Consider the following 26,029-nt stretch of genomic DNA (forward strand, 5'->3'; position numbering starts at 1 on the left):
TCAAAATATTTATCTATAGCATAAAAATTTAAAATTTTGATAAATTATTAATAAAACATTTCATTAAATCAATATTAAAATAATATTTTATTAAATAATATTTAAATAATAGAGTAATATTTGAACTCTATTAAAATTTATTTTATTTTACATTATCCTCACTAGATGTTTACTAGATATCCAAAAGAGGCTACTTCCTTTTATAGGTGTGGAATAGGGTGAAACCTGGTTCTAACTTCAAACTGTTTGTGGGGTTGAGGAGTCACACCCCAGTTGAGAACCGTTGTCCATTAGGGATGATGATATCATGGACATTATGTCTTCAGTGACTGGTTTTCACAAAGAAATTGCCAAGGTCTTGCATTAGCTAGTAAGAACATGAATCGATACTGAACAATTTCAAAGACAAGTATATGCTTATTATGGACCAGAAAATAGGATAGGCTAATAAACAGGACAGTTTGAATTTGGTGATAGCAATTGCAGTGAAAAATAGAATATTTGAGAAATCTAATAGTACATATTTGACTCCAAACAAAAACTTGATCAGCATTGCGTTAATTTTTTTTTTATACAAACTAAGTGTTGAATTTTTAGAAATAAATATGTCGTTTAATATCCTAAAATTTGGATTTGTTTACTTTTTTCATCTCTCAGATTCATCTCTTTTCCATTTATACTCTGTATTTATTTATTTATTTCAGAGACAAAACACACTTGTTCAAATATTTACTATTAACTCTGGACCCAAAAAAAATTACAATTAGACTTCTCAATTCAGATTAAATATTATAATTTTTTTAAACGTGTATCTAAAGTATATATTAAAAGAATCGTATAATTTAATTGATCTCAAGAACAGAACAATTACCTTACTTGACAAGTACATAAGTGTCGTTAAACATTCAAAATAAAATGTTTAGCATTGTTAAGGTTTAAGGATACATACATTTTTCTTTTTCCTTCTCCACCATGTCATTGAAGCTGTGTCTTGGTCTTCCATGATTTCTCTGCTCCCCAAAACCCTAACCCTCATTCGTTTCCTTCACAGACCAACGCGAACACACCCTACTAAACTAACCGCCATTCGAACCATGAGCTCCACCTCCACGCAGCGCATCTTCCAGCTCAAGCTCGACCCACTAACAGGTAAATCCGAATGGGTCATCATCGAAGACAATGACGACAACGACCAAACCTTTGCACATAGTTTCCCTCAACCCCTTCTCGCCACGACGTCGTATTTGGACATGCTCAACGACTCCGCTAGAAACACAGCATTTCGTCAAGCCATTGAAAAAACCATCACCAAACCATGCCACGTTCTTGATATCGGGTACTCTAAAATCATAAGTTTTAAAGTCGCTTCTTAATCTGATTTTAGTGACTTAGGTGTCACGATTTTGCAGTGCTGGAACTGGATTGCTTTCTATGATGGCTGCGAGAGCCATGGGTGACGAAGGGAAGGTCACGGCGTGTGAGTCTTACCTTCCGATGGTGAAGTTGATGAAGAAGGTGTTGCGTCTTAACGCCATGGAAGGAAGGGTCAAAGTCATCAACAAGCGTTCTGATGAACTCGAAGTTGGTATTGATATCTCTTCACGTGCCCATGTTCTGGTAAGTGATATTCCTCTCATTTCAACATTATCATCTTCAATTTCATCACAATGAAAGTGTGTAATTGTAGAGTTGTAGTTCCTCTGTCATCACATTTAATTGTTAATTTTACTAATGCATTAGTCACTCTAAGAGCTGAAGTTAGAGCTAAATTAGCTTCAAGCGAAACCTCGTGCCTTCAATATTATTATTCTTCCTTCAAACAACGGAAAATTGTGAATGTGATAATTATTGCAGGTAAGCGAGATATTAGATTCAGAACTACTGGGTGAGGGGCTTATACCGACCCTACAACATGCACATGACAATTTGTTGGTGGAAAACCCTCTGACTGTCCCATATCGAGCAATCACATATGGGCAGGTATTTATCCAGATGACCTGCTACATTATTCTTTGTTGTTTCTCGTCAATTTTTAGGGGTTTTAATGTGTTTTTATGATGATATTGCATATGCTTTTATCCTTAACATAAAGATCTTTTCATTGTATTTTTCTCCCTTTCTTTTGTGTTTTGAGTCTCACACAAGTTTGTGCCTTTTTCCTCATATCCTTTCTTTAGCTCGTTGAAAGCACATATCTGTGGCAGCTGCATGATTTGCATGACAATGAGGCTAATGCATCTGATGGAATTCGTCTTACCCCTGTGGGACTTGATAGTGTTTTAAGTGTCAAACGTCAGCAGTATGCTATGCATTGCGATCCTATTAGAGAAGAATTAAAACTGGTATGTTTAATGAGAACTCTGTAAGTCATTTTGTTGAAATTTATTTGTAGGTTTCCTACTCAAATTAAGATCCTCCAGCTTTCAGAACCCTTCAAAATTTTTGAATTTGATTTTTGGAAACGGCCAGAGAGTTATGGAGAAACTGAGCTGCTCGTAAGGGCAACTAATAATGGTAGAGTTCATGCCGTGGTTTCTTGGTAATCATATATATATATATTTTAATACTACTATAATTGCATTACCAGAGCATTTTATTTCCTTTGTGTTTACCACAGTCTTGTGTTGGCTTCAGGTGGGTACTTCAACTTGATCGTGAAGGGACCATCTATTATTCCACTGCTCCCAGGTGGATAAGCTCACCAACAATTACAAGTGAGAGTTTGTCTTGATTTAATCTGTTAGTCAGGGTGTACTGATTTCAGTTTAATGCATTCTATTCTTTTGATAAATTGCCTTGATGCTGTTTGGAAGTTAAGTTGTGAAATATGAATTATATTAAAATAAATCATAGCATGTTTTATGAATATTAATAATATTAATTGGTAATTATTTATAATCTTCATTAATGATGTTGCACTGATGCTACACCAGGTTGTGTTGATTGGTGTGACCACTGGAAACAGTGTGTTTGGTTTGTTCCAGGCAGTGGTATTTCCATAATCAAAGGGGATGAAATTCATTTGCATGCTACTCATACTGAAACTAGTATCTCATATAATTTAGATACTCGAGGGCCGACAACTGAGATTTTGCAGCATAGGTTGACAGCTGAAGTTTTGCAGCTTGAGCTGACACCAGAAAGGGCTTCAATCTATGGAGACAAAGAATGGAGGCTTTCAATGTCAAAGGCAGTTCAAAGTGTGGTAAGCTATCCTCCCTTCATTCTCATGGCATATCCTATGACCTTTCACTTGTATATGGAACAAATTATGAAGAAACACCTTTTTGCTCTTATTTCATCATTCAGTTAATCTATTCTACTTGTTTACAAGAACTAATAATGTTTACAGTTGCAGGGAAGAGGTCACACACTATGTTTGGTTGCAGATGATAGTGTGTTTTTACCTCTTCTTGTGGCACGGCTTTCAGAGGCACCACATGTAATGTCATTACTTCCAGGGCTGAAAGAAAGTGGCCTCCAATATTTGCACACTGCCACCAATGCAAATGGTTTATCACCTAATTGCATAGAAGTTTTAGAAAAAAGGGTGAAACAGTTATCCATGCATGATACACATCAGAAAAAGGTTGAATTTTCCTGATTCCACTTACTTCGTGGCTTTACTGTTTATGTACATGTATCCAATTAGAAACCTATAGCTTAGATTACTTTGCTTATGTCTATGAACCATAAATGCAAATGTAAATGACTATGCACATGAATGGAGAGGCCTGGAATTTATAGAATTGAACTGATTGTCAAAGCAAATATGTTGTTACTTTCTTACCTATGTTTTCATTGTGGAACTTTATTGCTTTATTGAACTTGTAAAGACTTGTTCACTTTTCTAAAATAATAGTTATGTTTAAATTTTATCTACTAGTGTATATTTAATTATTTCATATAAACAATATTTAATTCTGTTTCTTCCCAGTAATAAACCTGATGTTGATTGGACTATTATTTTCTTTTTTTATTTAGGGATTTTTGGTTGGGATTATATGTTGTTATTTATAAATTTTATTCTATTTTGGACTATCATGTTCCTGCTTAGAATATGAAATAACTTATTAGGGTGTTTGGCTGTGTCTGGTCTAGAAATAGATCTTTACTGCAAACATATAAGGCATTTTTTTATTAATATATGGTATTGAATTTCCTTTTAGAGACTCTCGTGTTTGATATTTGAATCGGAGAGGCACTCCAGCCTAAAGGATTACTCTAGATTTTTCAAGGGTACCCTGTAAAGAGAAGTACTCATGGGTTGTCTCACATTAAAACCTTTCCTCTTTTTTAGTATTATATCTACTTAGAATACATTCAGAGAAGTTATTTTGTTAAAAAGTATGTTGGATTCAGTTGTAAATAATATCTATGGTGTATATGTGGCATTAATTTATTTTCCTTAAATATGCAAGTCATTTCTCACTTTTTAAGTTGCTTTAAATATCTATGCTTATGTATTTCATCTGTAGGTTGATCTGTTAATTGCAGAACCTTTCTATGTAGGACATGAAGGTGTGCTTCCGTGGCAGAACCTGCGGTTTTGGTATAATTATTAGTAGCTATTCTAGCAATGATCAACTTGATTTTCTATGTCACATCAGTTGTGCTTTAATACTTATGAAGTACCTATGATATATAATTTTATTTTGGCACGTTTCTTGAGTTTCTTTTACTCATTTTAGGAAGGATCGCACAACACTTGATTGTATCCTCTCTGAAGATGCTCTGATAATTCCTAGTAAAGGAATATTGAGAGCTTGTGCTGTCTCTCTTCCTGTAAGTTAAGCACTTAGACTCTGAACTATGAAAAAAAACTCATTTTTTTGTAGCTTGGGAAAGCATTTCTTTTTTGTACATATATTTTGTGCTGTTAGTGGGGCTGTATATGTGGATTAATGGGAAAGATAAATTGCAGGATCTTTGGAAAAGTCGTTGTTGCTTGAGTGAGATTGAAGGTTTTGACCATTCGGTGGTAAATGCTACATTGGGGGCTTGCGGTCATCTATCTGAATTAGAAGAGGGTCCTTGTCTCCCTTTTTTTGTTTGGCAGTGTGGAGAATTTGATGTAATTAATCTACTTACTATTCACATATTACTATAAGCCAGTTCCCTAAGTGAAGAAGAAAGAAATTTCCATTTATTGAATAACAACAGGGCACTAGTATCAATCTCATTGTATAATTTCAGGTGCTTAGTGAGACATTTGATGTGATGGAGTTTGATTTCTCAAAACAAATATGCCAATGTCAAGGAAAATCCCAGGTATTATAATACATCATCGTGTAAGTTTTGGATGCATTTGCATGATCAGCAGGTTTGGTACATAGTGTAGTCAAGGAATGATTATAATGACTATATTGTGCACAACAGGTTGTCTCTGGTGTAGCATACTAACTGAATTGATTTATTATTAACTATCAAAGAGCCGCATCACATAGGAAAAACTTGACCTAACTATTAACCAATTATTAACAGAAGATTGCATAAGCAATTTTCTTTCATTATATCTGCTTTTATATCTTACAGAACAGTAATTTGCAAATGCAATTTCCTTCCTAGAATGTTATATTACGTGAGTATTCAGTTTTTTGAAGAACTGAACTAATACATAACTGCTATAGATGCATGATACTTTATATAACAGTTTTACATAATGAATAATGAAGTGTGTTGCAGGTTAAATTCACCAAGACTGGGTTATGTCACGGGTTTGTGCTATGGGTTGACTGGGTGATGGATTTGCAAAATTCTGTTGTGATATCGACTGGTCCAGGTCACTCTCAATTCCTCTTCCCAATATTAACTATAAACCTCTGAAGCCCCACTCAACCATCCAACACTTGTGGTAGACCAAATGGTGCTCCCATAAACAAAATTATAGATGAAATAATAAATCAAGACCTAAGACGTAAAACTCATGTATCTTATAAAGGATCAAGGACAATACTAGAGCTATTGCTTATTCTTTCCTTTTTAAGATTGCAGATAAGAGATATTGGAAGCAGGGAGTAAAGCTTCTTGGAACTCCTAGAACAGTAGGACCTCAAAGATCAAGAAATGTCCAAGAATGTTGTTCTGCATTTCTCGAAGCATCTTTTAATCCATTGGAGGGGGAACTCAAGATTATACTTGATTTCTTATGAAACTATTCCCTCTAGCTGTGGTGTAATCTTCAGTGGCAGACAAAATAGATGGTCGGCTAACATTTGTTGAGATTTTTTTGTTGTCCTCATCACTTGCATGCATAGTGGATTCTGTTCTTTTCAGTGGAACTGATTTCACTGACTACTTATCACAGGAGCAATGCTGATCCTGTACCCATTTGCTGCTATAATCAGATCTGTTGCGATTTTGTGAATTTTACATAGGATTGGTTCTAACTATCGAGGACAGGCTGATAATCTTATAGAACACCGGTCGTAATACTGCAGGAAATAACAAGGCAAGACAATATTTTCATCAAAAAGCAACTAAATCCCAAGAAATAGTCACATAAACAAAGAATATAAAAACTAACATACCATCTTTATTTCAATAAGTGAGCTTGCCTATAAATTATACGATTTCATTGAGTTCAGTTAAAAATTAATTTTTTTTAAAATATTTACTACTAATATGATGTTATTGAATTTGATAAAAATTAATTTTTTATAAATATTTGTTACTAATTTCTTTATTATTTGTCTCTGAAATATAAAAACAAGAAAATAAAATTGTTTTAAGTGTTTGATACGAAAAAATATAGTTTAGAAATATAACTTGAACATAATTCATGAGAACGTTTTCGCAAGCACAGCGCAAGTTATGGTAGAAGTGGAAAATATTAAAATCAAGTTCCGCTGTTAGACATATCATGGGCCAATTGAAGATATTATGTTGTGTGGATGTCACTGTGCTGTTAAGAACCAAATAATGTATGACCCAAAAAAGAAAAAAACAAACCAAATCATTTCAATGGCTTTTCTTGTCGGGGGTTTAATTATTATTGTCGCCTTAGCACTATTAATATCATAACCTTTTATTTTGTATAGTCCAGAATAATATACTTATTTAATTAATCATTTAAAATGTATTAAAATGGTCAGACTCAGTCCAATCATAAAGCCTTAGATTGGAAAATAAAATTGTTTGCACGATAAATGGCCCATTTTCACAACACTCAATTCAATTCTCCATTTCTATCTTGATCCTTGAGAGTTGAGAGGAGCCAAGAGAAAGTATGGCTCCTCATTCGCCAACATATTTTTTAAAAGTTATTAAAACTCACAAAATCAAGCATGGTACTTGTTAAATAAATTATCTTTGGATCTTTTTGTAATAACTTATTAAAATATTGCTTTAGTTCTTCATTTATGATATCCTTCAAATTCTCTATTACATTGATTTTTTTATAAAAAATTATTAATTAAATGTGATAAGTTAATTTTTTTATCTTCTATCTCTCATGAATATGGAGAAAGATAACTAATTATAATTACTTCTCTCAGTCACATTGATTATTTATATGAAAAGAAATTAAGGGTAATTTAAAAAGCATAAAATATAAATAATTCATAAATTTAATATCACTACTTAAAATAATTAAATTCTTATGAAGTGCTAAAGGAGTCTTTCACATTATTTTGTTATTTCTTGTAAACTTCAGCTAATATTAGAGAAAATATTGAACAGTGTGTTATCAAGTATTTTGAGAGCTAAACGTGTCTATCCGTTGGATAAAAATTAAAAAACATATCTTTCAAGGTGGTCCTTTGAGGTTTCCACCATCATAAAAATAATGAAAACAACAAATAGGCCGCGGTGGAGTGGAAAAGCGAAATCACGATCACACACTAGTATTCTTTTGAAAAAGCATTATTATTAATATAATTAATTTATTAGAAGTTCCCAAAGCCTTCATTTGTGGGATTTCCATGTTCCGTCAACGATTTGATCACCATAATTGTTGTTCTTGAAAGCCTCTGACCAAAAGGATAAGCCCTCTTCACCTTAACCTTAAACCCCACTCCACTTGGGTCTAAAAGATCTTTGTTTGCTATTTGATTGCTCTAAATGGGGTTACATATGGTGGCTCTGGCTAAACTCCACTTTCAACTTACGAGCCACGGTTTAAGACCCGCGGCGGTTGGAATCGCTTCTCCAATCGTGCTTAAGTTGTTGTTTGGTTTCAGGGTTTTCAGAGATGATGCTCTTTACCAATCAAGATTGTTCCTTTTCCAATTGGGTCACATAGCTTTCAATAGGGAAACCCAAGTTTCCTATTTAGAAAGAATGCAAAGAGCTCTTCGATTAATCTGGAGAATATTCAACCCCGTCACTCAATCATCCTCGGAGGACTCGCAAATTGGACACCACCACACCTTCCATGAACTTTCAATGCTTGCACTTTAAGTTATTCATCATCACACTTTGCTTTCCAGTTAGTGCTTTCTCTTTATTCCCTTCCTTGATCCTTCACCTTCTTCTATCTTATTACCATGTAGTACTACTACTATTTCAATGTCTGAAATCCATGTTTTCTCGGCTTGATTCTGTGAATTATGATATTTTTCATGAAATTTTGGCCTTATGTCTGTGTAATTAATTATATACAGCGCTAATTCAATTCGATTTCTGTTGTCATGACAAGCTTTGTTGGATGAAGAGGTAAAGTATTAATGATGAAATAGCCTCAGATCTCAGTTTATTTTAATGTGTTTGATTTTGTCGATGCCCTTGTCTGATTGTCGAAATAAAAGTTGTAAATTTATGTAATTTTAGCCGTATTTAATAATTAATATACATATTGAATTAAAATGGGACGTAAATATACTGTAATTTTATTTATATATTTTTTGTGGGGATGGGGGGTTGGCTGCTACTGCTAGTCCCAGACTATCAGACAGCAACATGCACTTCAGAAATATAAATTGATAAGCATTTCAATTTCTTTTAAGTTTTATTTATTTATTTAGGAAGCAGCTATCAAAATTTTTACTTCAGAATGAATTAATTAATGTTTAAACTTAGAAAAAGTATTTTTATGATACACTTTTTTTTTCTTTCAGGAAGTTGTTGTTTCTAACTTCTGAAAATAAATTAATATTATTATAAATTTTAAAATATATTTTTTATTCAGTGGCCCCCTAAGTGTTGGATTATATTATTTTGAATAAAAAATTAAAGTTTTTGAGAGACCTCTTAAAAACATTATAATTTTTTTGGGTCAAAATTTGGGTTAAGGACCTAAAGAAGTAATTCAACCAACATAATACATATTTAAGAACTTTAAGTACATATTTTCTATCATTTAAAGACTAATTTTAAAGTTAGGATGTCTGCAATGCTTTTAACAACCTTTTGGACATGAATACTTCAACACTTTTTATCGGACACCAAAGTTTAAAGAAAAAAAAGTATCTTTTCTTTATTATTGTTTATTTCTAATTAGAAAGGAATTTGTACGCTTGATTGAAAGTTTTGTATCCAACATTTTAGATGGTGGCTTACACTAGGTCATGATAAATTTTAATGATTTATTTGTAGAAAATAGATGTATCAACCTAATTACACTTCACCTGGGTAATGTTGCATAAATTGAAAGAAAAAAAAAAAAGGGTATGGACTTTAATTTATATTTAAGGAATACCGAAGGCAAGTGGTTGGTTATTTTTGTCTCTAGATATTATTAGACCATAAATTAGCACATAAATCGTCCATTTGATGTCATAGGATGTGATTTTCTTTAAATCTCAACTTTCACTGCCGTTTTGCATAAGGCTCTATTTTTTTTTAAAACAGCTGTATAATTTTTTTATATCCCATTTTCTACTTTTACTTTACATTTTTTTTTCTTTTTATCATATTACTTACTACTATTATTACTCTTTTTCTACTCGAAAAATACACCCCTCATGAAATATTATATTTATATGTTTCATCGTACAAGAACATTATATTTACATGCAAAACATTCAATATCATCGTATGTATGTTAAGAATTTTGAAGTATATAAATTAAATTAATAATTTTTTGATATAGATTCTTAATTCTGATAAGAGATGTGATGAGTTAAAGTATTTTTTTTACTTTATTTTTATTTTTAATAAAATGTTAATATTTTATAAAAAAAATTGAAGTTAAATATTTTAAAGGTAATCTAGTTTGAAAATTGTATAATATTTTTGACAATCTTTTTATTAGATTTTTAGCTTAAAAAATCTATTTTAATATTTATATTGTAAAATATCGTAATTAAATGTTAAAGAATTAATATCGATGAACAAATATGTACAACAAGATAAAAATATTTATAATTACCTGCATAAACTATTATTTATTTCATATGCAAAAATTACACATTTTTTAACCTATTTCCCCCTACATTCCCTACACTGTCACAAAACTTTGAAGCCCTAATCCTTATAAATCATCTCACAAAATAGTATGTCGCCCTAAGCTCATAGCAATTCAAATATTATATTTAGATGCATAATCATAATTTATATTTGGTAGGCAATTGGTTGAATGTGACGCACGTTATTTTAATATGTTGTTGACATGTAAATACACAGTTTGAAGATTATTTAAGAGTTTATTTCGTAAATTGCATATTTTTCTTTTGTTAATGATCGTTGTTTTTCATTCTCAACAATTAATTTAAAATTCCTTCACAAATATGTGGCTACCAGCCTTCCACTACTTTGGTCCCAACTAAAATAGCAGTTCACTGAAAGGTACTAAACAACTATCAAGATGTTGTCTTTGACACTTCCAGTTATTGCCTTAAAATATATTATAACTGGTGCAAAAAAATATCTTTTTTCTTTATTATACCTCTATTAGTCCATGATAAAAATTTAACATTAGAAAAAAATTATTACAAAATATTGAGTGTTTAATCAATGACAACGACATATAACAGAATCATTTTAAAGCTTTTAAATGATGCGTAGACAATTTCAGTAGTAATTTTACACTTATGATCGAAGATGAACTTTACACAATCGTTTATGGAGTTACTTGAATATAAATATATACATGTTGAATCTCTTCTCTCATCTTCAACAATGGTAACACATGTCAAATATTTCACCTCTCTCACTTAAGCATTGTAGTCTTAGAACAATGCATTTATTGTTCAAAGTGACATCCAAAAACATAAATCTATATCAAAACAGTGTAACCACCGTCTGATGTACTACAACAAAACAACTTCAAAGCTATTCAAATGCTTTTTTTTTTTTAATGTCCATTTTTAAAATATATTAATCACTATTTTTTATGAGTTTAATTTTAATGTATTGTCAATATAAGATTTTTTTTATATTATCAACTAATTAAAATATATAATAGATATAATTTTAAAATAGTTATTACAAAAATAAAAAATTTCGTAAATATAATAATGCATACTTTACATGATAGTATAAACAAAAATTTACACTACTAATACATTCTAATTAATTTTTTTAATTATAATTGCATCTACTTGTTCTTAAATACTTTACACAATTGAGCTTTGTTGTCTTGAAATTATATATATAAAAAAACTTAACACACTTGTTGTAAATGCAAGAGACATAATAGTAAATATATATGGTATTAAGAAGTTGTTTTTTTACATAAATAAACATTTAATTATACGTATTTTTAATTTGTGCACTATGAATAGATAAAAATTTGGAGAGAAATTATTTTAAGCTTAATTACTATTATAATTTTTATACTTTAATTTATGTGTGATTTTGTTCATCTTGATTTTAATTTTTTGTATTTAATCTCTCTAGTTTCTTAATTGAAAGTTAAAATATTCATTCTAAAATTTCACCTAATATTAATAAAAATATAATAAATATGTAATATATCATTAATTTATGCAATTTTATCAAAAAAATAAAAATAAAATAACAATAATTTTTTATTATATTTTTATTTAATTTTTTATATTTTCCTTACTAGTTTATATAAATTAATAATATGTCACACTTCTATTATATTTTTATTAATAATTAGATAAAATTTTAAGATTAAAGACTTAATTTGAGTAATAAAAATTGAAAATAAATAAATATGATTAATTAAAAGTAAAAAGACTAAGGTATAGGGTTCGGAAGTAATTAAATATGCCTGAAAGCTATTATTAGAACAGTCATACAGTTTAATATTTAAGTGATTAAGATGAGTAAGAAATTAATACAACTGAAAATTTAACATGCTTTAATAAAATGTATTAAAACAATAATATATTCAACTACAGACTTTTATATATTAATTTAAGTTATTATTCTTAAAATTAAGTTTTTTTTTTCAATTTAGTGTCCTTTTTAATATTTCACGTGACTTTGGTTTTTTCTACTTTTTTAAATAATATTATTTAAATTTAGTGAGTCTAATATTACTTTTTCTAGTATAAAAATTTCCATGTCTATCATTATAATTTTTATATACTTTATTAAATAATAATTATTTCAAAATACTATTTTATAATTCATTCATTAATTTTAAAAGACTTTTTTTATATGATAAAATAAATCTATGTTTCAACAATAAGGACATTTCATATTATATTGAATTTTAAAGGTATAATTTATATTTATTTAATAATTATTTGTTATATGATTTATTAAATTTATATTGATAATTTTATCTAAATTTTAAAATAATCAGATATTAAATAAAAACTTGCTAGTTTTCATAATTTCAAACCCTTTTATTTATAATAAGTGAAACATAATAGTAATAAATATAAAGAATAAAAAACAATAAATTTATCATCATTGATATTAAATTCTCCTTTTTTCCTTTATATTTATGATCAAAATAAATTTCGTGAGTGTACAGTAATGGAGCCCATTATATTTGTGATTAAAAGCCCAAGTTCATGAGGTTAGCCCGTTGAGAAACTATCATTCCGCTGTTAAAACTCGACTCGACCCTTTCTGATCTATTTTTCTGTTTTCTGCTTTTCTTTCACCGAAACCCTTTTTCCTCTTCTTCCATTACCAGCCAACAGAGTCGGTGACAGAAAAGGAGCAACCTCGATTCCAATAAGGTGAATTCCGATGACGACCGCTGCACGACCTACATGGGCACCTGCTAAAGGTGGCAACGAACAAGGTGGTACTCGAATTTTCGGTCCCTCACAAAAATACTCGTCCAGGGACATTGCATCGCACACTACTCTCAAACCTAGGTATGGTTCACCCCCCAATTTTTGTCATATTTTACTCTGATTCTAGAATTCCTTGCGAATGAAGCATGACTCCTAGCTGTACCAGCGATGGGTTTTGTACCCATATTCATGAACATAGGCTGGGATTAATAGGGTAGCTGCTGATATAATCTAATATGTGGTTTATTTATTTAGTGCATCTTTATACCCCATGCTTAAATTTTAAAATAAATCTGGATCCTAATACATGTTTGAAATGATTTCATTTTACTTATTGACCTGTACAAGTGATTAAAGTTGCATGCTATAACCTTAGACCTCAGTATGCAGTTTTTCTTATGAAAGTGTATATTTCCTTGCTAATAATTGTATTTCTACCTTGCCAGAAAAGATGGGCAGGACACACAAGACGAATTAAAGAGAAGGAACCTACGTGATGAATTGGAAGACCGTGAACGGAGGCATTTCTCATCAAAAAATAAATCTTATAATGGTAAAAATATCAATGCGTAATGTTTTTCTAAGTTTTTGTTTGTGGCATTTGAATTGCATCATTCCTGTTAGATGGGGTTTCTTTGTAATTGCAATTTGTAACTTTTCAATCTATTTTATGTTCTGACAGATGACAGGGATCATGGAAAGGGTGGCCATCTGTTCTTGGAAGGTAGTCAATCTACTGATTAGAATGAATTTACCAACTTAAAATATTTTGTACATGGTCTTCCTTCTAAAAAGGCGGAGAAACCAAAAAAGGGGAGAGAAGCTGTAATGGTATTTCATATTCAGTATTCTAATTTTATGGGTCTTTTATCTTGGCAGGAACAAGGAGAGATATTGAAGACCACATTGTTGCACGAAGTGTCGATGCAGATGATTCTGATGTTGAAGTCAAAAGTGATGATGAGAGGTTGATAATTTGGCATGAACCTTATGTTCAACAGTATTAAATGTTTGTTTAATGTATATTTGGTGTACACATGCGATTTAATTGTATTGAACCCAATTTTTAAGAATATAACAATGAAAGTGAACAAGAATGTATACAATGTGAAGACTTGTAGTAATACATGCATACAAATATAGTTCAAAATTTTTATGTATACATATATAACATTTAGGATTTGGAAGCAATTAGGGCTTATTATTTTGTTGAGGCAATTTAAAATATATAGGCCATTCATATGCATACATCAGTTCATGTGCATCAACATTTGTGCTATTTTTGCCAGCAACTCCGCATAGTCTTTCAGTTGTTAATAGTAGTGTATACTACTAAAGTTTTGTATACTTTCTCAGTGATGATGACGAGGATGATGAGGATGACACTGAAGCATTACTGGCTGAGCTTGAACAAATAAAGAAGGAAAGAGCAGAGGAAAAGCTACGAAAGGTAAAGTTATTCCTCGTTTTACTCCTTAGCTTTGTTCCTGTCATGCCAGGGAAGCTGTCCAGATCCTGATCTTGAACTGCCTCTACATTTTATATATTTCTAGTATTATTGTTCATTTTTTTGGAAGGAAGGTGAGTGTAGGTGACTGGGGGATGGAGAGTGGGTGGATGCAGTGGCCTTTCTCCCATCCTTCTTTAATTCATTCGGATGTTGATATAAAACAGATAGTTGATGAGCCTGATTGGTGGCTGAGCCCATAACATCTCTATCCTTTTTCAGTAACTTATACCTTGGTTGCAAGTTGGTTTTGATGATAATTGTAAACAAATGTAAATTGCCCTCGTGTATGAAAAGAAATAACATGTAAATGTCTTTGTGCAGGAACGACAACAACAGGAGGAAGAGCTTAAAGTAAAAGAGGCTGAGCTTCTGCGAGGAAACCCATTGCTCAATAATTCAACGTCTTTCAATGTGAAAAGAAGGTTAGAATCTAGATATTTTTCTAACTGCCCGCTAAACCAAAACAATTTTTACACTTGAACCATGTTGGTTTGTTGTCATGATCTCTCTCATTCTTTGGGTTTTGCATACACTTTTTTTACTTAGGTGGGATGATGATGTGGTGTTTAAGAACCAAGCCCGTGGTGAAACCAAAGCTGCTAAGCGATTCATAAATGACACCATCAGGAATGATTTCCATAGGAAGTTCCTGCAAAAATACATGAAGTAAATCTGTGTCTGAAGTCTCGGTTGTTTGGAATCATCGGAACTTATTAATTTTCTGTTTGTATTTAAGTGTAAGATTCACCGTTGATGGATATATGATTTTCTTATAATGTATCTCGGCATGCTACTCATAGTTGCTGCTCTACGTTTGTTAATGCCACTTAGGTTTAAATATCTGGGTCACAATTAATCTTTAGGGTTTCCCAATCCGAACCTCTTGTCAGCGTACTTTCATGCATATATTTTATCTTTAGTTGGGTTGAAACCCGTCAGGTTTCAATCCATAAACATTCAACAAGGTTGTCTCACTCTTCCCCCTATATGATTTGTTGTTCTATATACCCTTTTCTTGTTGAACCGTTCGCGTAATTGGTCTAGTAGTTGGGTTGTCTCCAATTTACCTGGTGCATATATAGACATTGCGAGGAAATTAAGCCAGCCACTCGTTTGTTTGGTTGACCTTTATTTAAGGTTGTCAGCGTACTTTCATGCACATATCTTTAGTTGGGTTCAACCGTTTTAGGCCTTTTTGCCAAGATGGGGCAAGTTGAAAAATAAATTCTTAAAACCGGTTTAAAGAAAAAATAAATTCTCTATCTGTGGTAATTTTGTTGTGTGTCCCATAGTACGATACTTTGTGTTTTTAATCCGTAGATGATATTTATTTATTTATTTACTCTGATGTTCTGGTTTCTCGATCTTATGGGAAATAATAGCTGCAATTTTCATCTTTCAATCCGCATTTCCTTTTTCATGTGCCTTATTGCTTCACTTACATTGATGGCTCCTCTTTCCTACACCATCACACACTCCCAAACCCAAAAAATGAAAACATCTTCAATGACCCATAAACCTAAAACAATCTCAAAACCCAGAATTTAATCCCACCCTCTTCCCAAAATCCTTCCTTTTTGTGAACCCACCACCCCATATGCCCCAACACAACACACAATTCCCGTTTTCATCTTCACTATTTCTGCTTCTACCACCATTAATGGGTGTTGAGAAAAAATGGCTCTTCACCCTCTTCACTGCAGCATTCCTCTTCCTCATCAGTCTCATCCTCTCTTCCATCATCTCACCTATGCCTTCTTTTCCCTCTGTTTACTTGAATGCCCACCTGAATGCTGCGTATTTATTTATTTAATAATAAAATGATAAGTATTATCTTTAATGCAGATGATATTTATTAAAAAAAAACTTGAAGTGACGTGAAAAAAAATGACTGCATATAGGGGATGTTTTTATTTAAGCTTATTTTTTTTTAAAAAAAATTTGCCTCGTCTTAGCAAAAGAAAAAAAAAGCCACCGTTTTATCAGTACTTACTACTGCTGTGAACTTGTAAAGCCTCTGTTTTCTAGTATGGACATAGAGACGTTACAGATTAATTTTTCTAATTACATCACAAAGTGTTTTTTGTTCATTTTTAGTTTTCATGAAACTCAAGATTGTTAGTTTTTTCTAGTGTCTGTACAGCCATGTTCATTTCGTGAAGTGCAGGGCTTGCGGTGAATTATTGTGCCCTTTCGGCCTCCAATCGTCTCCCGTCATGCGCTTGTGTAATTATTATGTTTTCTAATGGTTTTTTTCCTCGCTGAATGAATGGATGCTCCATGTCATTTCACTAAATCTACTAACTATACGATTTAACACAGACAAGTTTTAATCTTTTAACATTTTTTAATGAAATTATCATGATTTCCAATTGAAATATAAATGTACTGTCTACGTATAACTATAGTATGAAAAATGCATGTTTGAATTCATAGTTTAATGTGCAGTAATTTATTATTATTTTAATGTTACTAGTTATAACTTTTATTCATGTTTATATGCTTTTTAATGAGTTTCTAAACAAACTAAAATTAAAAAGAAAAACATCTCCTTTTGCCATGACAAGAATATATACTTTTCAGCTTTCTTTGATAATCTTTGTAGGCTCGTAGAATCACTCGTCTCTAGCAATTTTGAGAGTTTATATTCTTGTAATATATTTGTACAAAATTGTTGGAATGTTTTTCATGTTTAGTTAACTGTTAAGCAAACAAAACCTTAATCACGCCGTAAAATTCCATTGGTCGGAAGGCAGAACTCATTTTCTTCGCTTGAACGTGTCGCAGGAAACCCAAATTTCACCTTTGTCCAACAATAACCGAAGGTACTCAGTCAAATGAGATAAAATATAATAAATTTTAAACAAAAAGCAAATTTAATGTTATGTGAAGAAACTTTAAAATGATAATTGTATTTTACCTCGGTAAAAGACCATATGAAACCAAATTTGAGACTCGAAGCACTAATGCATGTGGATCGAACTCTTTCTCATTCAATAATTGGGGTTCTTTTCGTTTTTCAATTGAAGTATGTTGCAATCGTTTTAGAGGAAAATGATGTGTCCAAATCAACTCATAATTCCTTTCATTGGAATTTTGGGCCTTTGTCTTTTTTTGGGTTTTGTCGTCCGAATAAGGAAAATTATAGAAAAATTTTACACAACATTACAATCAGAATTTTACACCAGTAAACCTGATGGGATAGGCTGACATAGTGGTGTAAGTTTTTAATGTATTTATTTAATATGAGGTCTTGTATTTTAACTCCACTATATGTAAACTTTTTTTTTTTTGGACCAAGAGCAGTCACAAACCACAAGTTAAGCCCTTTAAACTTGAGAACAGTCATTAATCTAGTACCTTTAAAAAAAATAAAATAAGTAGCACTTGATTTTGTTCAAGTTATTCTTTTAGTACATATGTCTTAGTAATTTAAGTGATTAAAATTATTAAGTCATTTAGCACTTTTTGTGTATGCTACGTTTGGTATGAAAAGTAGCTTAGGACACTACATTTTACTTGGAATCATTGATAAGGTTACTTGAAACTTTTTCCATGATCCTATCGTGTAATGGGCTACTAGAGAAATGGTTGATTTGATTACGATGGACGTTTGGGAATTAAGAAAAATGTTAATTTATTTTTATAAATATTGTTTTTAAATTTAAAAAGTGGATACTATAATCTTACATCCTATAGTAGCAAATTATATATTAAACAAAAACTTCTCTTCAGATTGGAAGAAATAAACATTTGGTGTTTGGGCCATAAATATTTGGAGGCTAGGATTTTGAGTTGGGAACATGAAAAAGTAAGTTCAAACTTGGGTTTTCTCGTTGACCAAAACAAAAAAAAAAGAACTGCTTTTTCTCCACAAAAAAGGGGACTAACGAATCAATAGTATTGTTAGTGCATGTTTTAGTATGTAACGAGGGGAGAGAGAGAGATTAATTGTAATTTTTTTAATTAGAAGTTTATTGGATGTATATCATTATTCTTTTTTAATTACAATATTATGCTATGTTCTTCATGTTATGCAATTAAAATATGCAGGAAAAGCACATGCAACAACTTGGCATTTTTATTCTACTTAGTTTGACTTGCCAGTAATAATAATAATCAAACTAAGAAGTGAAGATTTAAGTGCAATATTTAATTGTATATTACAATAACAAATTTAAATATGCATATTTTCACAATTTTTGTCCATATTAAGTTAAATATAAATGTACTTTATTATTTACTCAATCATAAACCCCGCAGTGTAAGATTCTAGTATTTAATTTCGTTTAAGATACGTAGATGACAAAGGTGCCTAGAATATACCAAAGAACAATCAAGTTTCTTTTTCTTTTAACCTTTCTCACACTCCTCTTGTGGGTTTGTGGAATCTTTTTCAGCTTTTAGTGCTAATGAAAGTGCCAATATCCATACTTTTGATATGTCTGTATCTAAATTCCATTGCAAGAGTGAGAATTGACAAGCAAAGCGAAAGTGTTCGATAAACTATAAGGAAAACTATTTAATTCCTTTTCTTATAGGACTTATTACAAGATATTGTTTTTTCCGTATCTTTACAAAGCTTATTAAAAAATATAAAATAAAATACGTGTACAACCTAACTTATCAATATCATTATCCTTTGACCGCTCATATATGTTCGTTGATTTATATTTTACTTAAATATTCTTTATGAAAATTTAATTTAAGGTTATTTTTTTAATTCAATTCTTATATTTTGTGAGTTCTTAGTTTTAATTTTTCTCATTAATATAATTGCACAAAAAAGTTATCACACTACAATTTCTTAATTACATCATAATTTAACAGTCATTAAGATTAAAAGTGTTGAATTCAAAAAAATTAAAATGAGTTAATCTATTTTACAAAATGGACTAAAAGCATGTTTAGATTTTTATATTTACTTACTTTCAACTCAGTATTTAGAATTAACGGATATCATCTAATATTCAGTTTCTATTCAACAAGAGGAGTGCTATTTTGTACAAAAACATACAGCACGAACACAGTAAAAATAATAAAAAAAGTACTTTTAAATTGTTTTCACAAGGAATTATATCAAGTGGACCAACTTTTTTGCGAATTCAAAGGTAGGAAACTACAAAGTGACCACGATAAAATTAGCCTAGGCATCTATATATAAGCTGTGAGCATAAAAAATTGTAATTATCTCATTTATTACATGGATTTTGATTTTACTTGTAACAATTGATCAGACACACTTTTTAATTGCATTATTAATATTTTTAAAATTTGAAAGATTATTATTTAATATTTCTTAATTTTACGTACAATGCATAGGTGATACGGTAGTGCATATAAGAAAGGCATACGAGGACGTTAACCTGGTAACAAATGGTAAATTAATTTGTTTAAGCTTAAGAAACTAATGGAAGAGACGCAAATAAGGGGAAGTTAATTAATATATACACAAAGATATTTCTGTTTTCTATCATTTTTAATAAAAAATAATAATAAAGATTGCTCCATTTGGAGGTCAACCATTGTGTTTGGGAAAGGTCAGAATGTATAGTATATGTCAAGTGTATGATAAAACGGGTATTTTAGTTGGGACCATCCCCAGTAAACAACTTGATAGCATGTGTCCACTATCTACTTATCTTCAACAATGACTCCATTATTATTAGTCATCGAGAAAATAAAAGAACCCAGAATCAGCGTAGACTTTTTCAACAACTGTTCATTACTCGCAAAAATTATTGTATGCAAGAAATTTGTCTCTTTCTTATACATTAAGATAACACAAAAATTTATAGATTTTTGCTTTCTTTAATTTGAATAAAGAAAGAAAAAAAGTGGACACTTCAACGAGACTATGCAATTTTAAGGAAAACTTCTTATGTACATTTTCTATGGGTTGCAGGTGTGAAGTTGGTAAGCTAAACGCAAGTCAATTATAGCCACTTAATAACAAGTATATATGCAAGTACGTACTGTGAATTCATAAATTAATGTAAGCACGAAAATACACACACTGATGTTGAAAAATAAGTTTTAAATGTTTATATTAATATATTAATATACCATCTTATGTACAGTAATAAATAATTAAGAAAAAATGTTTTATGTTTGAAATATCAATGAATATTCTTTGAGTTCAATATTGATGGTATTGCCACCGGCATGACGTCATAATCTATTCTTTTCTCTCAAAATAGCATATCCTTTAGACTTCTACTAGTAAATGCATCGACCGCCAAATGTTTCGTTTGCTGACAACAAAGAAAGAAAGAAATTTGGATAGCTATTTATATTAATTCAATACATCAATTACTGATTTGTTGTTGCAAATTTTTTTATTCTTTAAAATTTTTTTAAACTAAATATACCCATCAATTATCGTAAAAGAAAATATTGTAAACTCTTCTAGTGTTGATTCTACGTAAATTTTACTGTATCACCAAATATTTATATTCATTAAATGTGAAGAAGTTTTGAATCGTTAATGTTAACTCTTTTAACAAGTAATAAAGAAATAAGCAAAAAGAGAACCACAAAGTAGAGTGTATAAAGATAAATGTTTGGATCTTCAGTTCCTTTTTATAACTCATTAATTGTAACTCAATTCAAATTTACTTCATTGATGTGATTATCAATTATCTAATTATAATAGAAAAGTAATAGTCTTTTTATCTTAATATTATTATGATAATCATAAAAATTAACATATAAATAAGAGAGTTAAAATTTAGTATATTTATTAAACTAAATTAATTGATTAAACAATTAGAAAATAAATTGATTTTTTTATTCATAATCTCAAATTATTCCTTAAATATGTTAACTCATTAAATATATAATTGTCTGTTAATTGATTAAATAAGATTAACTTTTAAATAGATTTATCTAAGATTATATAAAAATAAAAGAATAATTTTGTTTATCTAACATCAATGATATAAATTTGAATAAGGGTAAAAGTGTTGTATTTCAAATATCCACCTTATCTCTGTGACGAGTAATATTTAGTTACATATACTTAAAACATAGAACACAAAGTGAACTAAACAGTAAATATCTATAATTCTAATAAAAGGAAGAACTTGTGATTGATTTGCTATAAGAGGAAAATTACTATATAGTTAACGATGTTATCCATGAAAGATAATGGGAAGTTTTCAAACTTATAATACTCATTCAAAAATTATAGATTGCCCCAAAAGTTCTTTAGACAGCCTTCAAAAATCAAAAGTTTCCTTTCAAAACCCTAAAATATTGTTTTATATTACATCGAGCACGAATATGCTCAGTTTAAGCCTACCCTAAATAGAAAGTGCAACTTCTTTGAGTACAAGTGCATTGATTTAACAAGGGCCAACATAGGGTGTGCTAGACTTTGAACTGTAAGCATGAAGCGTGTTGATTTAGCATAGGTTATATTGATCCCCTTTTTGACATAACTAACTTATTTTTATCTTTATATCTTTGATTTCGCTGCTAAGTGTAGTCTTGATTGATTGTCACTATATCTTACAATAACCATAGAAAAATTAACTAACATAGAACATAAATCAATAATTTGAATAATACAACAAGTCAATAATTTTGTAATTTAAGTGACAAATTAATACTGTTATTTATCAATTTTATTTCATATATTTTTTTAATAAACTATAATTGTCATATTTATCATTTATACGATTCATAAAAATAATATTACAATTAAGTAATGTTATTTTAATTTCTAAAATCATCTAGATATTAGTTATTATATTAAGTATCAATTAAACGCGACTCGTGACATTTAAAAATAACATCAGATGTGCGTGAATTTTTTTTAAAATCTATCAATTTTGTCCTTAAAAAAAATTCTTAATTAATAAAATTAGTCCTTAAAGAATATCTTACTAATCATTGTAGTCTTCATTAAATTTTTAATAAGTTAATTTAGTCTCTTAAAAAACTTAATGAGACAAATTGATTCATATAACCCTAAATATTCTTCTCCTCTTTTTTCTTCTCTCAATTGCAATCATTATTATTTTATATTTTTTTGTCCAAACTTCACTACTACCATGTTGAAACACATGAACCCAAACGCCTAGCATGGTGGTTGAGTGGTGTCAAATGAAGGGAGTCAATAATAATTAATGGCAATATAATATTAGGATTTAGTGGTTTAGTTCTACTAGTTTTAATGATGATTAGTTGTGTGAATCTCTATATTGGACTGGGATATATGATTCTAGAATGTAGTTCTTAAGTAGATGAGAAAATAAATTAGTTTTGAGTTATAAGGATCAAATTGATTTATTAAAAAAAATTTGAGAACCAAATCAATTGAATAAGAATTTTTTTGGGGAGAATAAAGTGGGTGGTTAAGAATTTTTTAAGAAATAAATTAACTTATTGTAAATTTTTTTTAGGTATAAATTTGATTGATTTGAAATTCTCAAGAGATTAAATTGATAAATTTTAAATCTAAAGATTGTTTGAGAACCAAATTGCCAAATTGTGAAAAGAAAAATCGAATTATGTTAACACTACGTGTTATGTCACTTTATTTGTTAAGATAACTATTGCTTAAATAAATCAGAATTAAAATAATTAATAATTATATACATCGAAAACCAAAATATCAGTTTGATTTATTTAAAGACTATTTTGATGAAATATAAAAATGATTAAAACCAAAAATAAAAATTAGTTTATTTGTTAAGATAACTATCACTTAAGTGACAATAAGACTAAGATAATCAACGGTTGCATGTATTGAAATTTAAAATAATATTTAATTTAATTTAAAACTATTTTGATAAAATATAAAAATAATTAGAACAAAAATAATAGTTCACTTGTATTTTTAAGTATCTCCTTACAAATAAACTTACAAAAAATTTGATTATTTGTTCAATGATTTAAAAAAGGGTTAAGACAAAAAAAAAAAAAAAAAACTAAGGTATATAGGTGGCAACTTTTGTCAAATCAAAATTTAAAATTAGTATTAAATGAAGTCAATAAATAAATATTCCATTACTTAAAACTCAATGTTATGTTAGTTTGCTTTTATGAGCAGAATTATATTTCTTTTATGAGAGTAATACAGCTAAATTGCGTATGTACTCAGTCGAAATTTTGTACGGTTAATATAACCCACGTCAGGAGTATGCACGCCATAACTTTTTACCTCTTTCTAATTTTCAATTGACAGCCTTTTTTACGCTTCAGGTATGTCACGTCTTGGTCCCTATTTCTCATTTGTTTTTTTAATATTATATACATTATGTGTACACACATTCATTCTAACTTAAATTGTTGTTATTTCCGTACAATAACAGAGTGACCAGAAATATATGCTTTATTTACTGGACATAATTTTAAGAAGCTTGCACAATAATAAATAATGGATTGTATCGACTAAAAAATTGCAAATTGCATTTCCGATTTCGAGGGATATGAGATGGTGTCCCTTTCGCGTTCTAGCAGTGAAACACGCCAGACTCAGAGTAGTAGATTGTTGCCGCCAACATGCGGTTTTGACATCATCGTGTTTGGTCTTTCTTTTGGCATATGCGTTACATTTTTTTAATAAGGTTCTCTGTTTTGGTTAGTTTATACGATCATACAAAAAGTCTATCACAACATAATATTAGTTATTTCGTTTCTTCTTTGGTGAGATTATATAAATGATATCTAATCATCTCTTGTGGAGCAGAAATTATCTTTGGTTGGAGGGGTGTCTAGGGAAGGACCAATTAAGGAAAATCGTATTTCAAGTCTTAGTCAAATACCTTTCACTCTCTCGTAGAGTACGGCTCTTCTAGTTCTAGCCCTATCCCATGAGGGTATTATCTTCCCTACTCATTTTAATTTACTTCCCACGCAAAATCAATTATATAAAATGAAAATAATAGTGGGAAATACAGTATTTTTTCAATCTATTAACCTAAAAAGATTTTTATAACATGAAATAAATTAAATGAAGAAAACGGAATTGGTCCAACGTCTCTGGCATGGAGCACAAGTTGAGTCTCAGGCGAAAGTTCCTAATCTAAAATGAAGCAGTGATTTGAGAACTTTTGCAAATGATGTCGACAACCAATTGGGACTACGTTGCCAACACGAAAATAACAGTCGTACGTAATTTCTTTGTTATTTTTTAAATATGTGTACGCAGTGTTTTGTTAGTTTATTTTCTGTATGCAATAAAATGAACATGCAATAAGAGCTCATATCTATACATGATATAAATGGAAGAATATAAAAATCCAGTTGTTCCATCGCCATATGTAATCGTAGAAATCAAATTAGTACTCCAAGCCAAGTAGTATTAAAATTAAATTAGGAATTCCTTGGCACCCTATATTTTTAAAAGGTAAATACCAATTAATTAATATTCTTGTCATCAACTAGTGAATGGTATTTTATTACATATATAACTTATCTAAAATATATCTTTTTAGGAGAAAAAGAGTAATTTTGAAATACAACGTTTAAAAGTAATTAAGAAAAAATAATTTAATTTAAATACATTGTTAATATAAAAAATTTAAAACTATTATCCAATCATACATTGTTATATCAGCAATAATCGTTAATTTATATAACAATTAATGTAAAAATAATATACACATTGTATTTTTAATTATTTGACAGTGTAAAATTTGTATACTAACCGTGAACTAAAATTAAACTCAATAAAAATTAAGAACTTGAAATATAAAAAGTATAATAAGTTAATTAAAAATTTAGGAAAAAGAGTATATTTTGAAAGAAAAATATCTACCTTAGAAAATGGAAAGTTAAGAATTTCCAAAAAATAAAATAAAATAATTTGATACTTAAAACTAAGTAGTGATTTTTTCATGCACGTATTATTAAATTCAAATATATTTTTAATAAATAATTTTAAGTATATTTATTATCAAAATCAAATTTAAATGTAAAAAGTATTAATAAAAATAAAACTTGAAATTAACTAGTAATTTTAAAAAATATATAAATATCCTAGAGTTACCTATCATGAAAGCAAAATAAAAATGATATAAGAAATATCCTTCCAGAGGATAATTTTATGACATATGTGCACCGTATTTATACTTAAATTTATCAAATCAAATGCTAAATTTAACTTACATTATTGAGAATTAAAATAATTTATTTTTAATAGTTTAAGAGACTTCTTTTTAAATAGAGGAATAAAATTAATAAAAACTTATAACTTTAGGAACAAAATAAATTTTATTTTCTATAATTTTACTAATTAAAAGGGCAAATTATAATAATTTTAAGCATTTTTTTATAATTTTGGAGACTAAATTGATAAATGCTAACAATCTTATGTACTAAACTAATGTGCTGTTCGTTAATTTAAAATAAAGTTATTTATATTTTTAAATGAGTCAACTTTTTTATTAATTATTTTTAGTTTTAT

General features: G+C 29.5%; 2 protein-coding genes across 4 annotated transcripts; both read left to right on the top strand.

Moving 5' to 3' along the window:
• The first annotated feature begins 953 nt into the window (after nt 1-953).
• LOC113849966 (protein arginine N-methyltransferase 1.6) lies at nt 954-8,571 on the top strand. Of its 3 annotated transcripts, XM_027480250.1 has the most exons (15): nt 954-1,336; nt 1,410-1,617; nt 1,855-1,980; nt 2,178-2,342; nt 2,421-2,539; nt 2,635-2,714; nt 2,934-3,205; nt 3,353-3,589; nt 4,479-4,552; nt 4,692-4,785; nt 4,925-5,074; nt 5,197-5,271; nt 5,686-5,782; nt 5,995-6,099; nt 8,060-8,571. In XM_027480250.1, exons 1-15 carry the CDS (start codon nt 1,002-1,004, stop codon nt 8,398-8,400), a joined length of 2,478 nt encoding a protein of 825 aa, XP_027336051.1. In that variant the 5' UTR covers nt 954-1,001; the 3' UTR covers nt 8,401-8,571. The 3 variants fall into 3 exon arrangements, with proteins under 3 accessions (XP_027336051.1, XP_027336052.1, XP_027336053.1); XM_027480251.1 differs by lacking the exon at nt 8,060-8,571 and having other exon boundaries at nt 5,995-6,249; XM_027480252.1 differs by lacking the exons at nt 5,686-5,782; nt 5,995-6,099; nt 8,060-8,571 and having other exon boundaries at nt 5,205-5,225.
• A 4,323-nt stretch (nt 8,572-12,894) lies between these two features.
• LOC113849947 (protein CWC15 homolog) lies at nt 12,895-15,624 on the top strand. Its single transcript, XM_027480214.1, has 7 exons — nt 12,895-13,184; nt 13,550-13,656; nt 13,786-13,827; nt 13,983-14,070; nt 14,460-14,553; nt 14,935-15,035; nt 15,160-15,624. Exons 1-7 carry the CDS (start codon nt 13,054-13,056, stop codon nt 15,281-15,283), a joined length of 687 nt encoding a protein of 228 aa, XP_027336015.1. The 5' UTR covers nt 12,895-13,053; the 3' UTR covers nt 15,284-15,624.
• Nucleotides 15,625-26,029: the final 10,405 nt, after the last annotated feature.

This window comes from Abrus precatorius, unplaced genomic scaffold, assembly GCF_003935025.1.
Source record: "Abrus precatorius isolate BTA unplaced genomic scaffold, Abrus_2018 Scaffold9, whole genome shotgun sequence".
NCBI lineage: Eukaryota > Viridiplantae > Streptophyta > Magnoliopsida > Fabales > Fabaceae > Abrus > Abrus precatorius.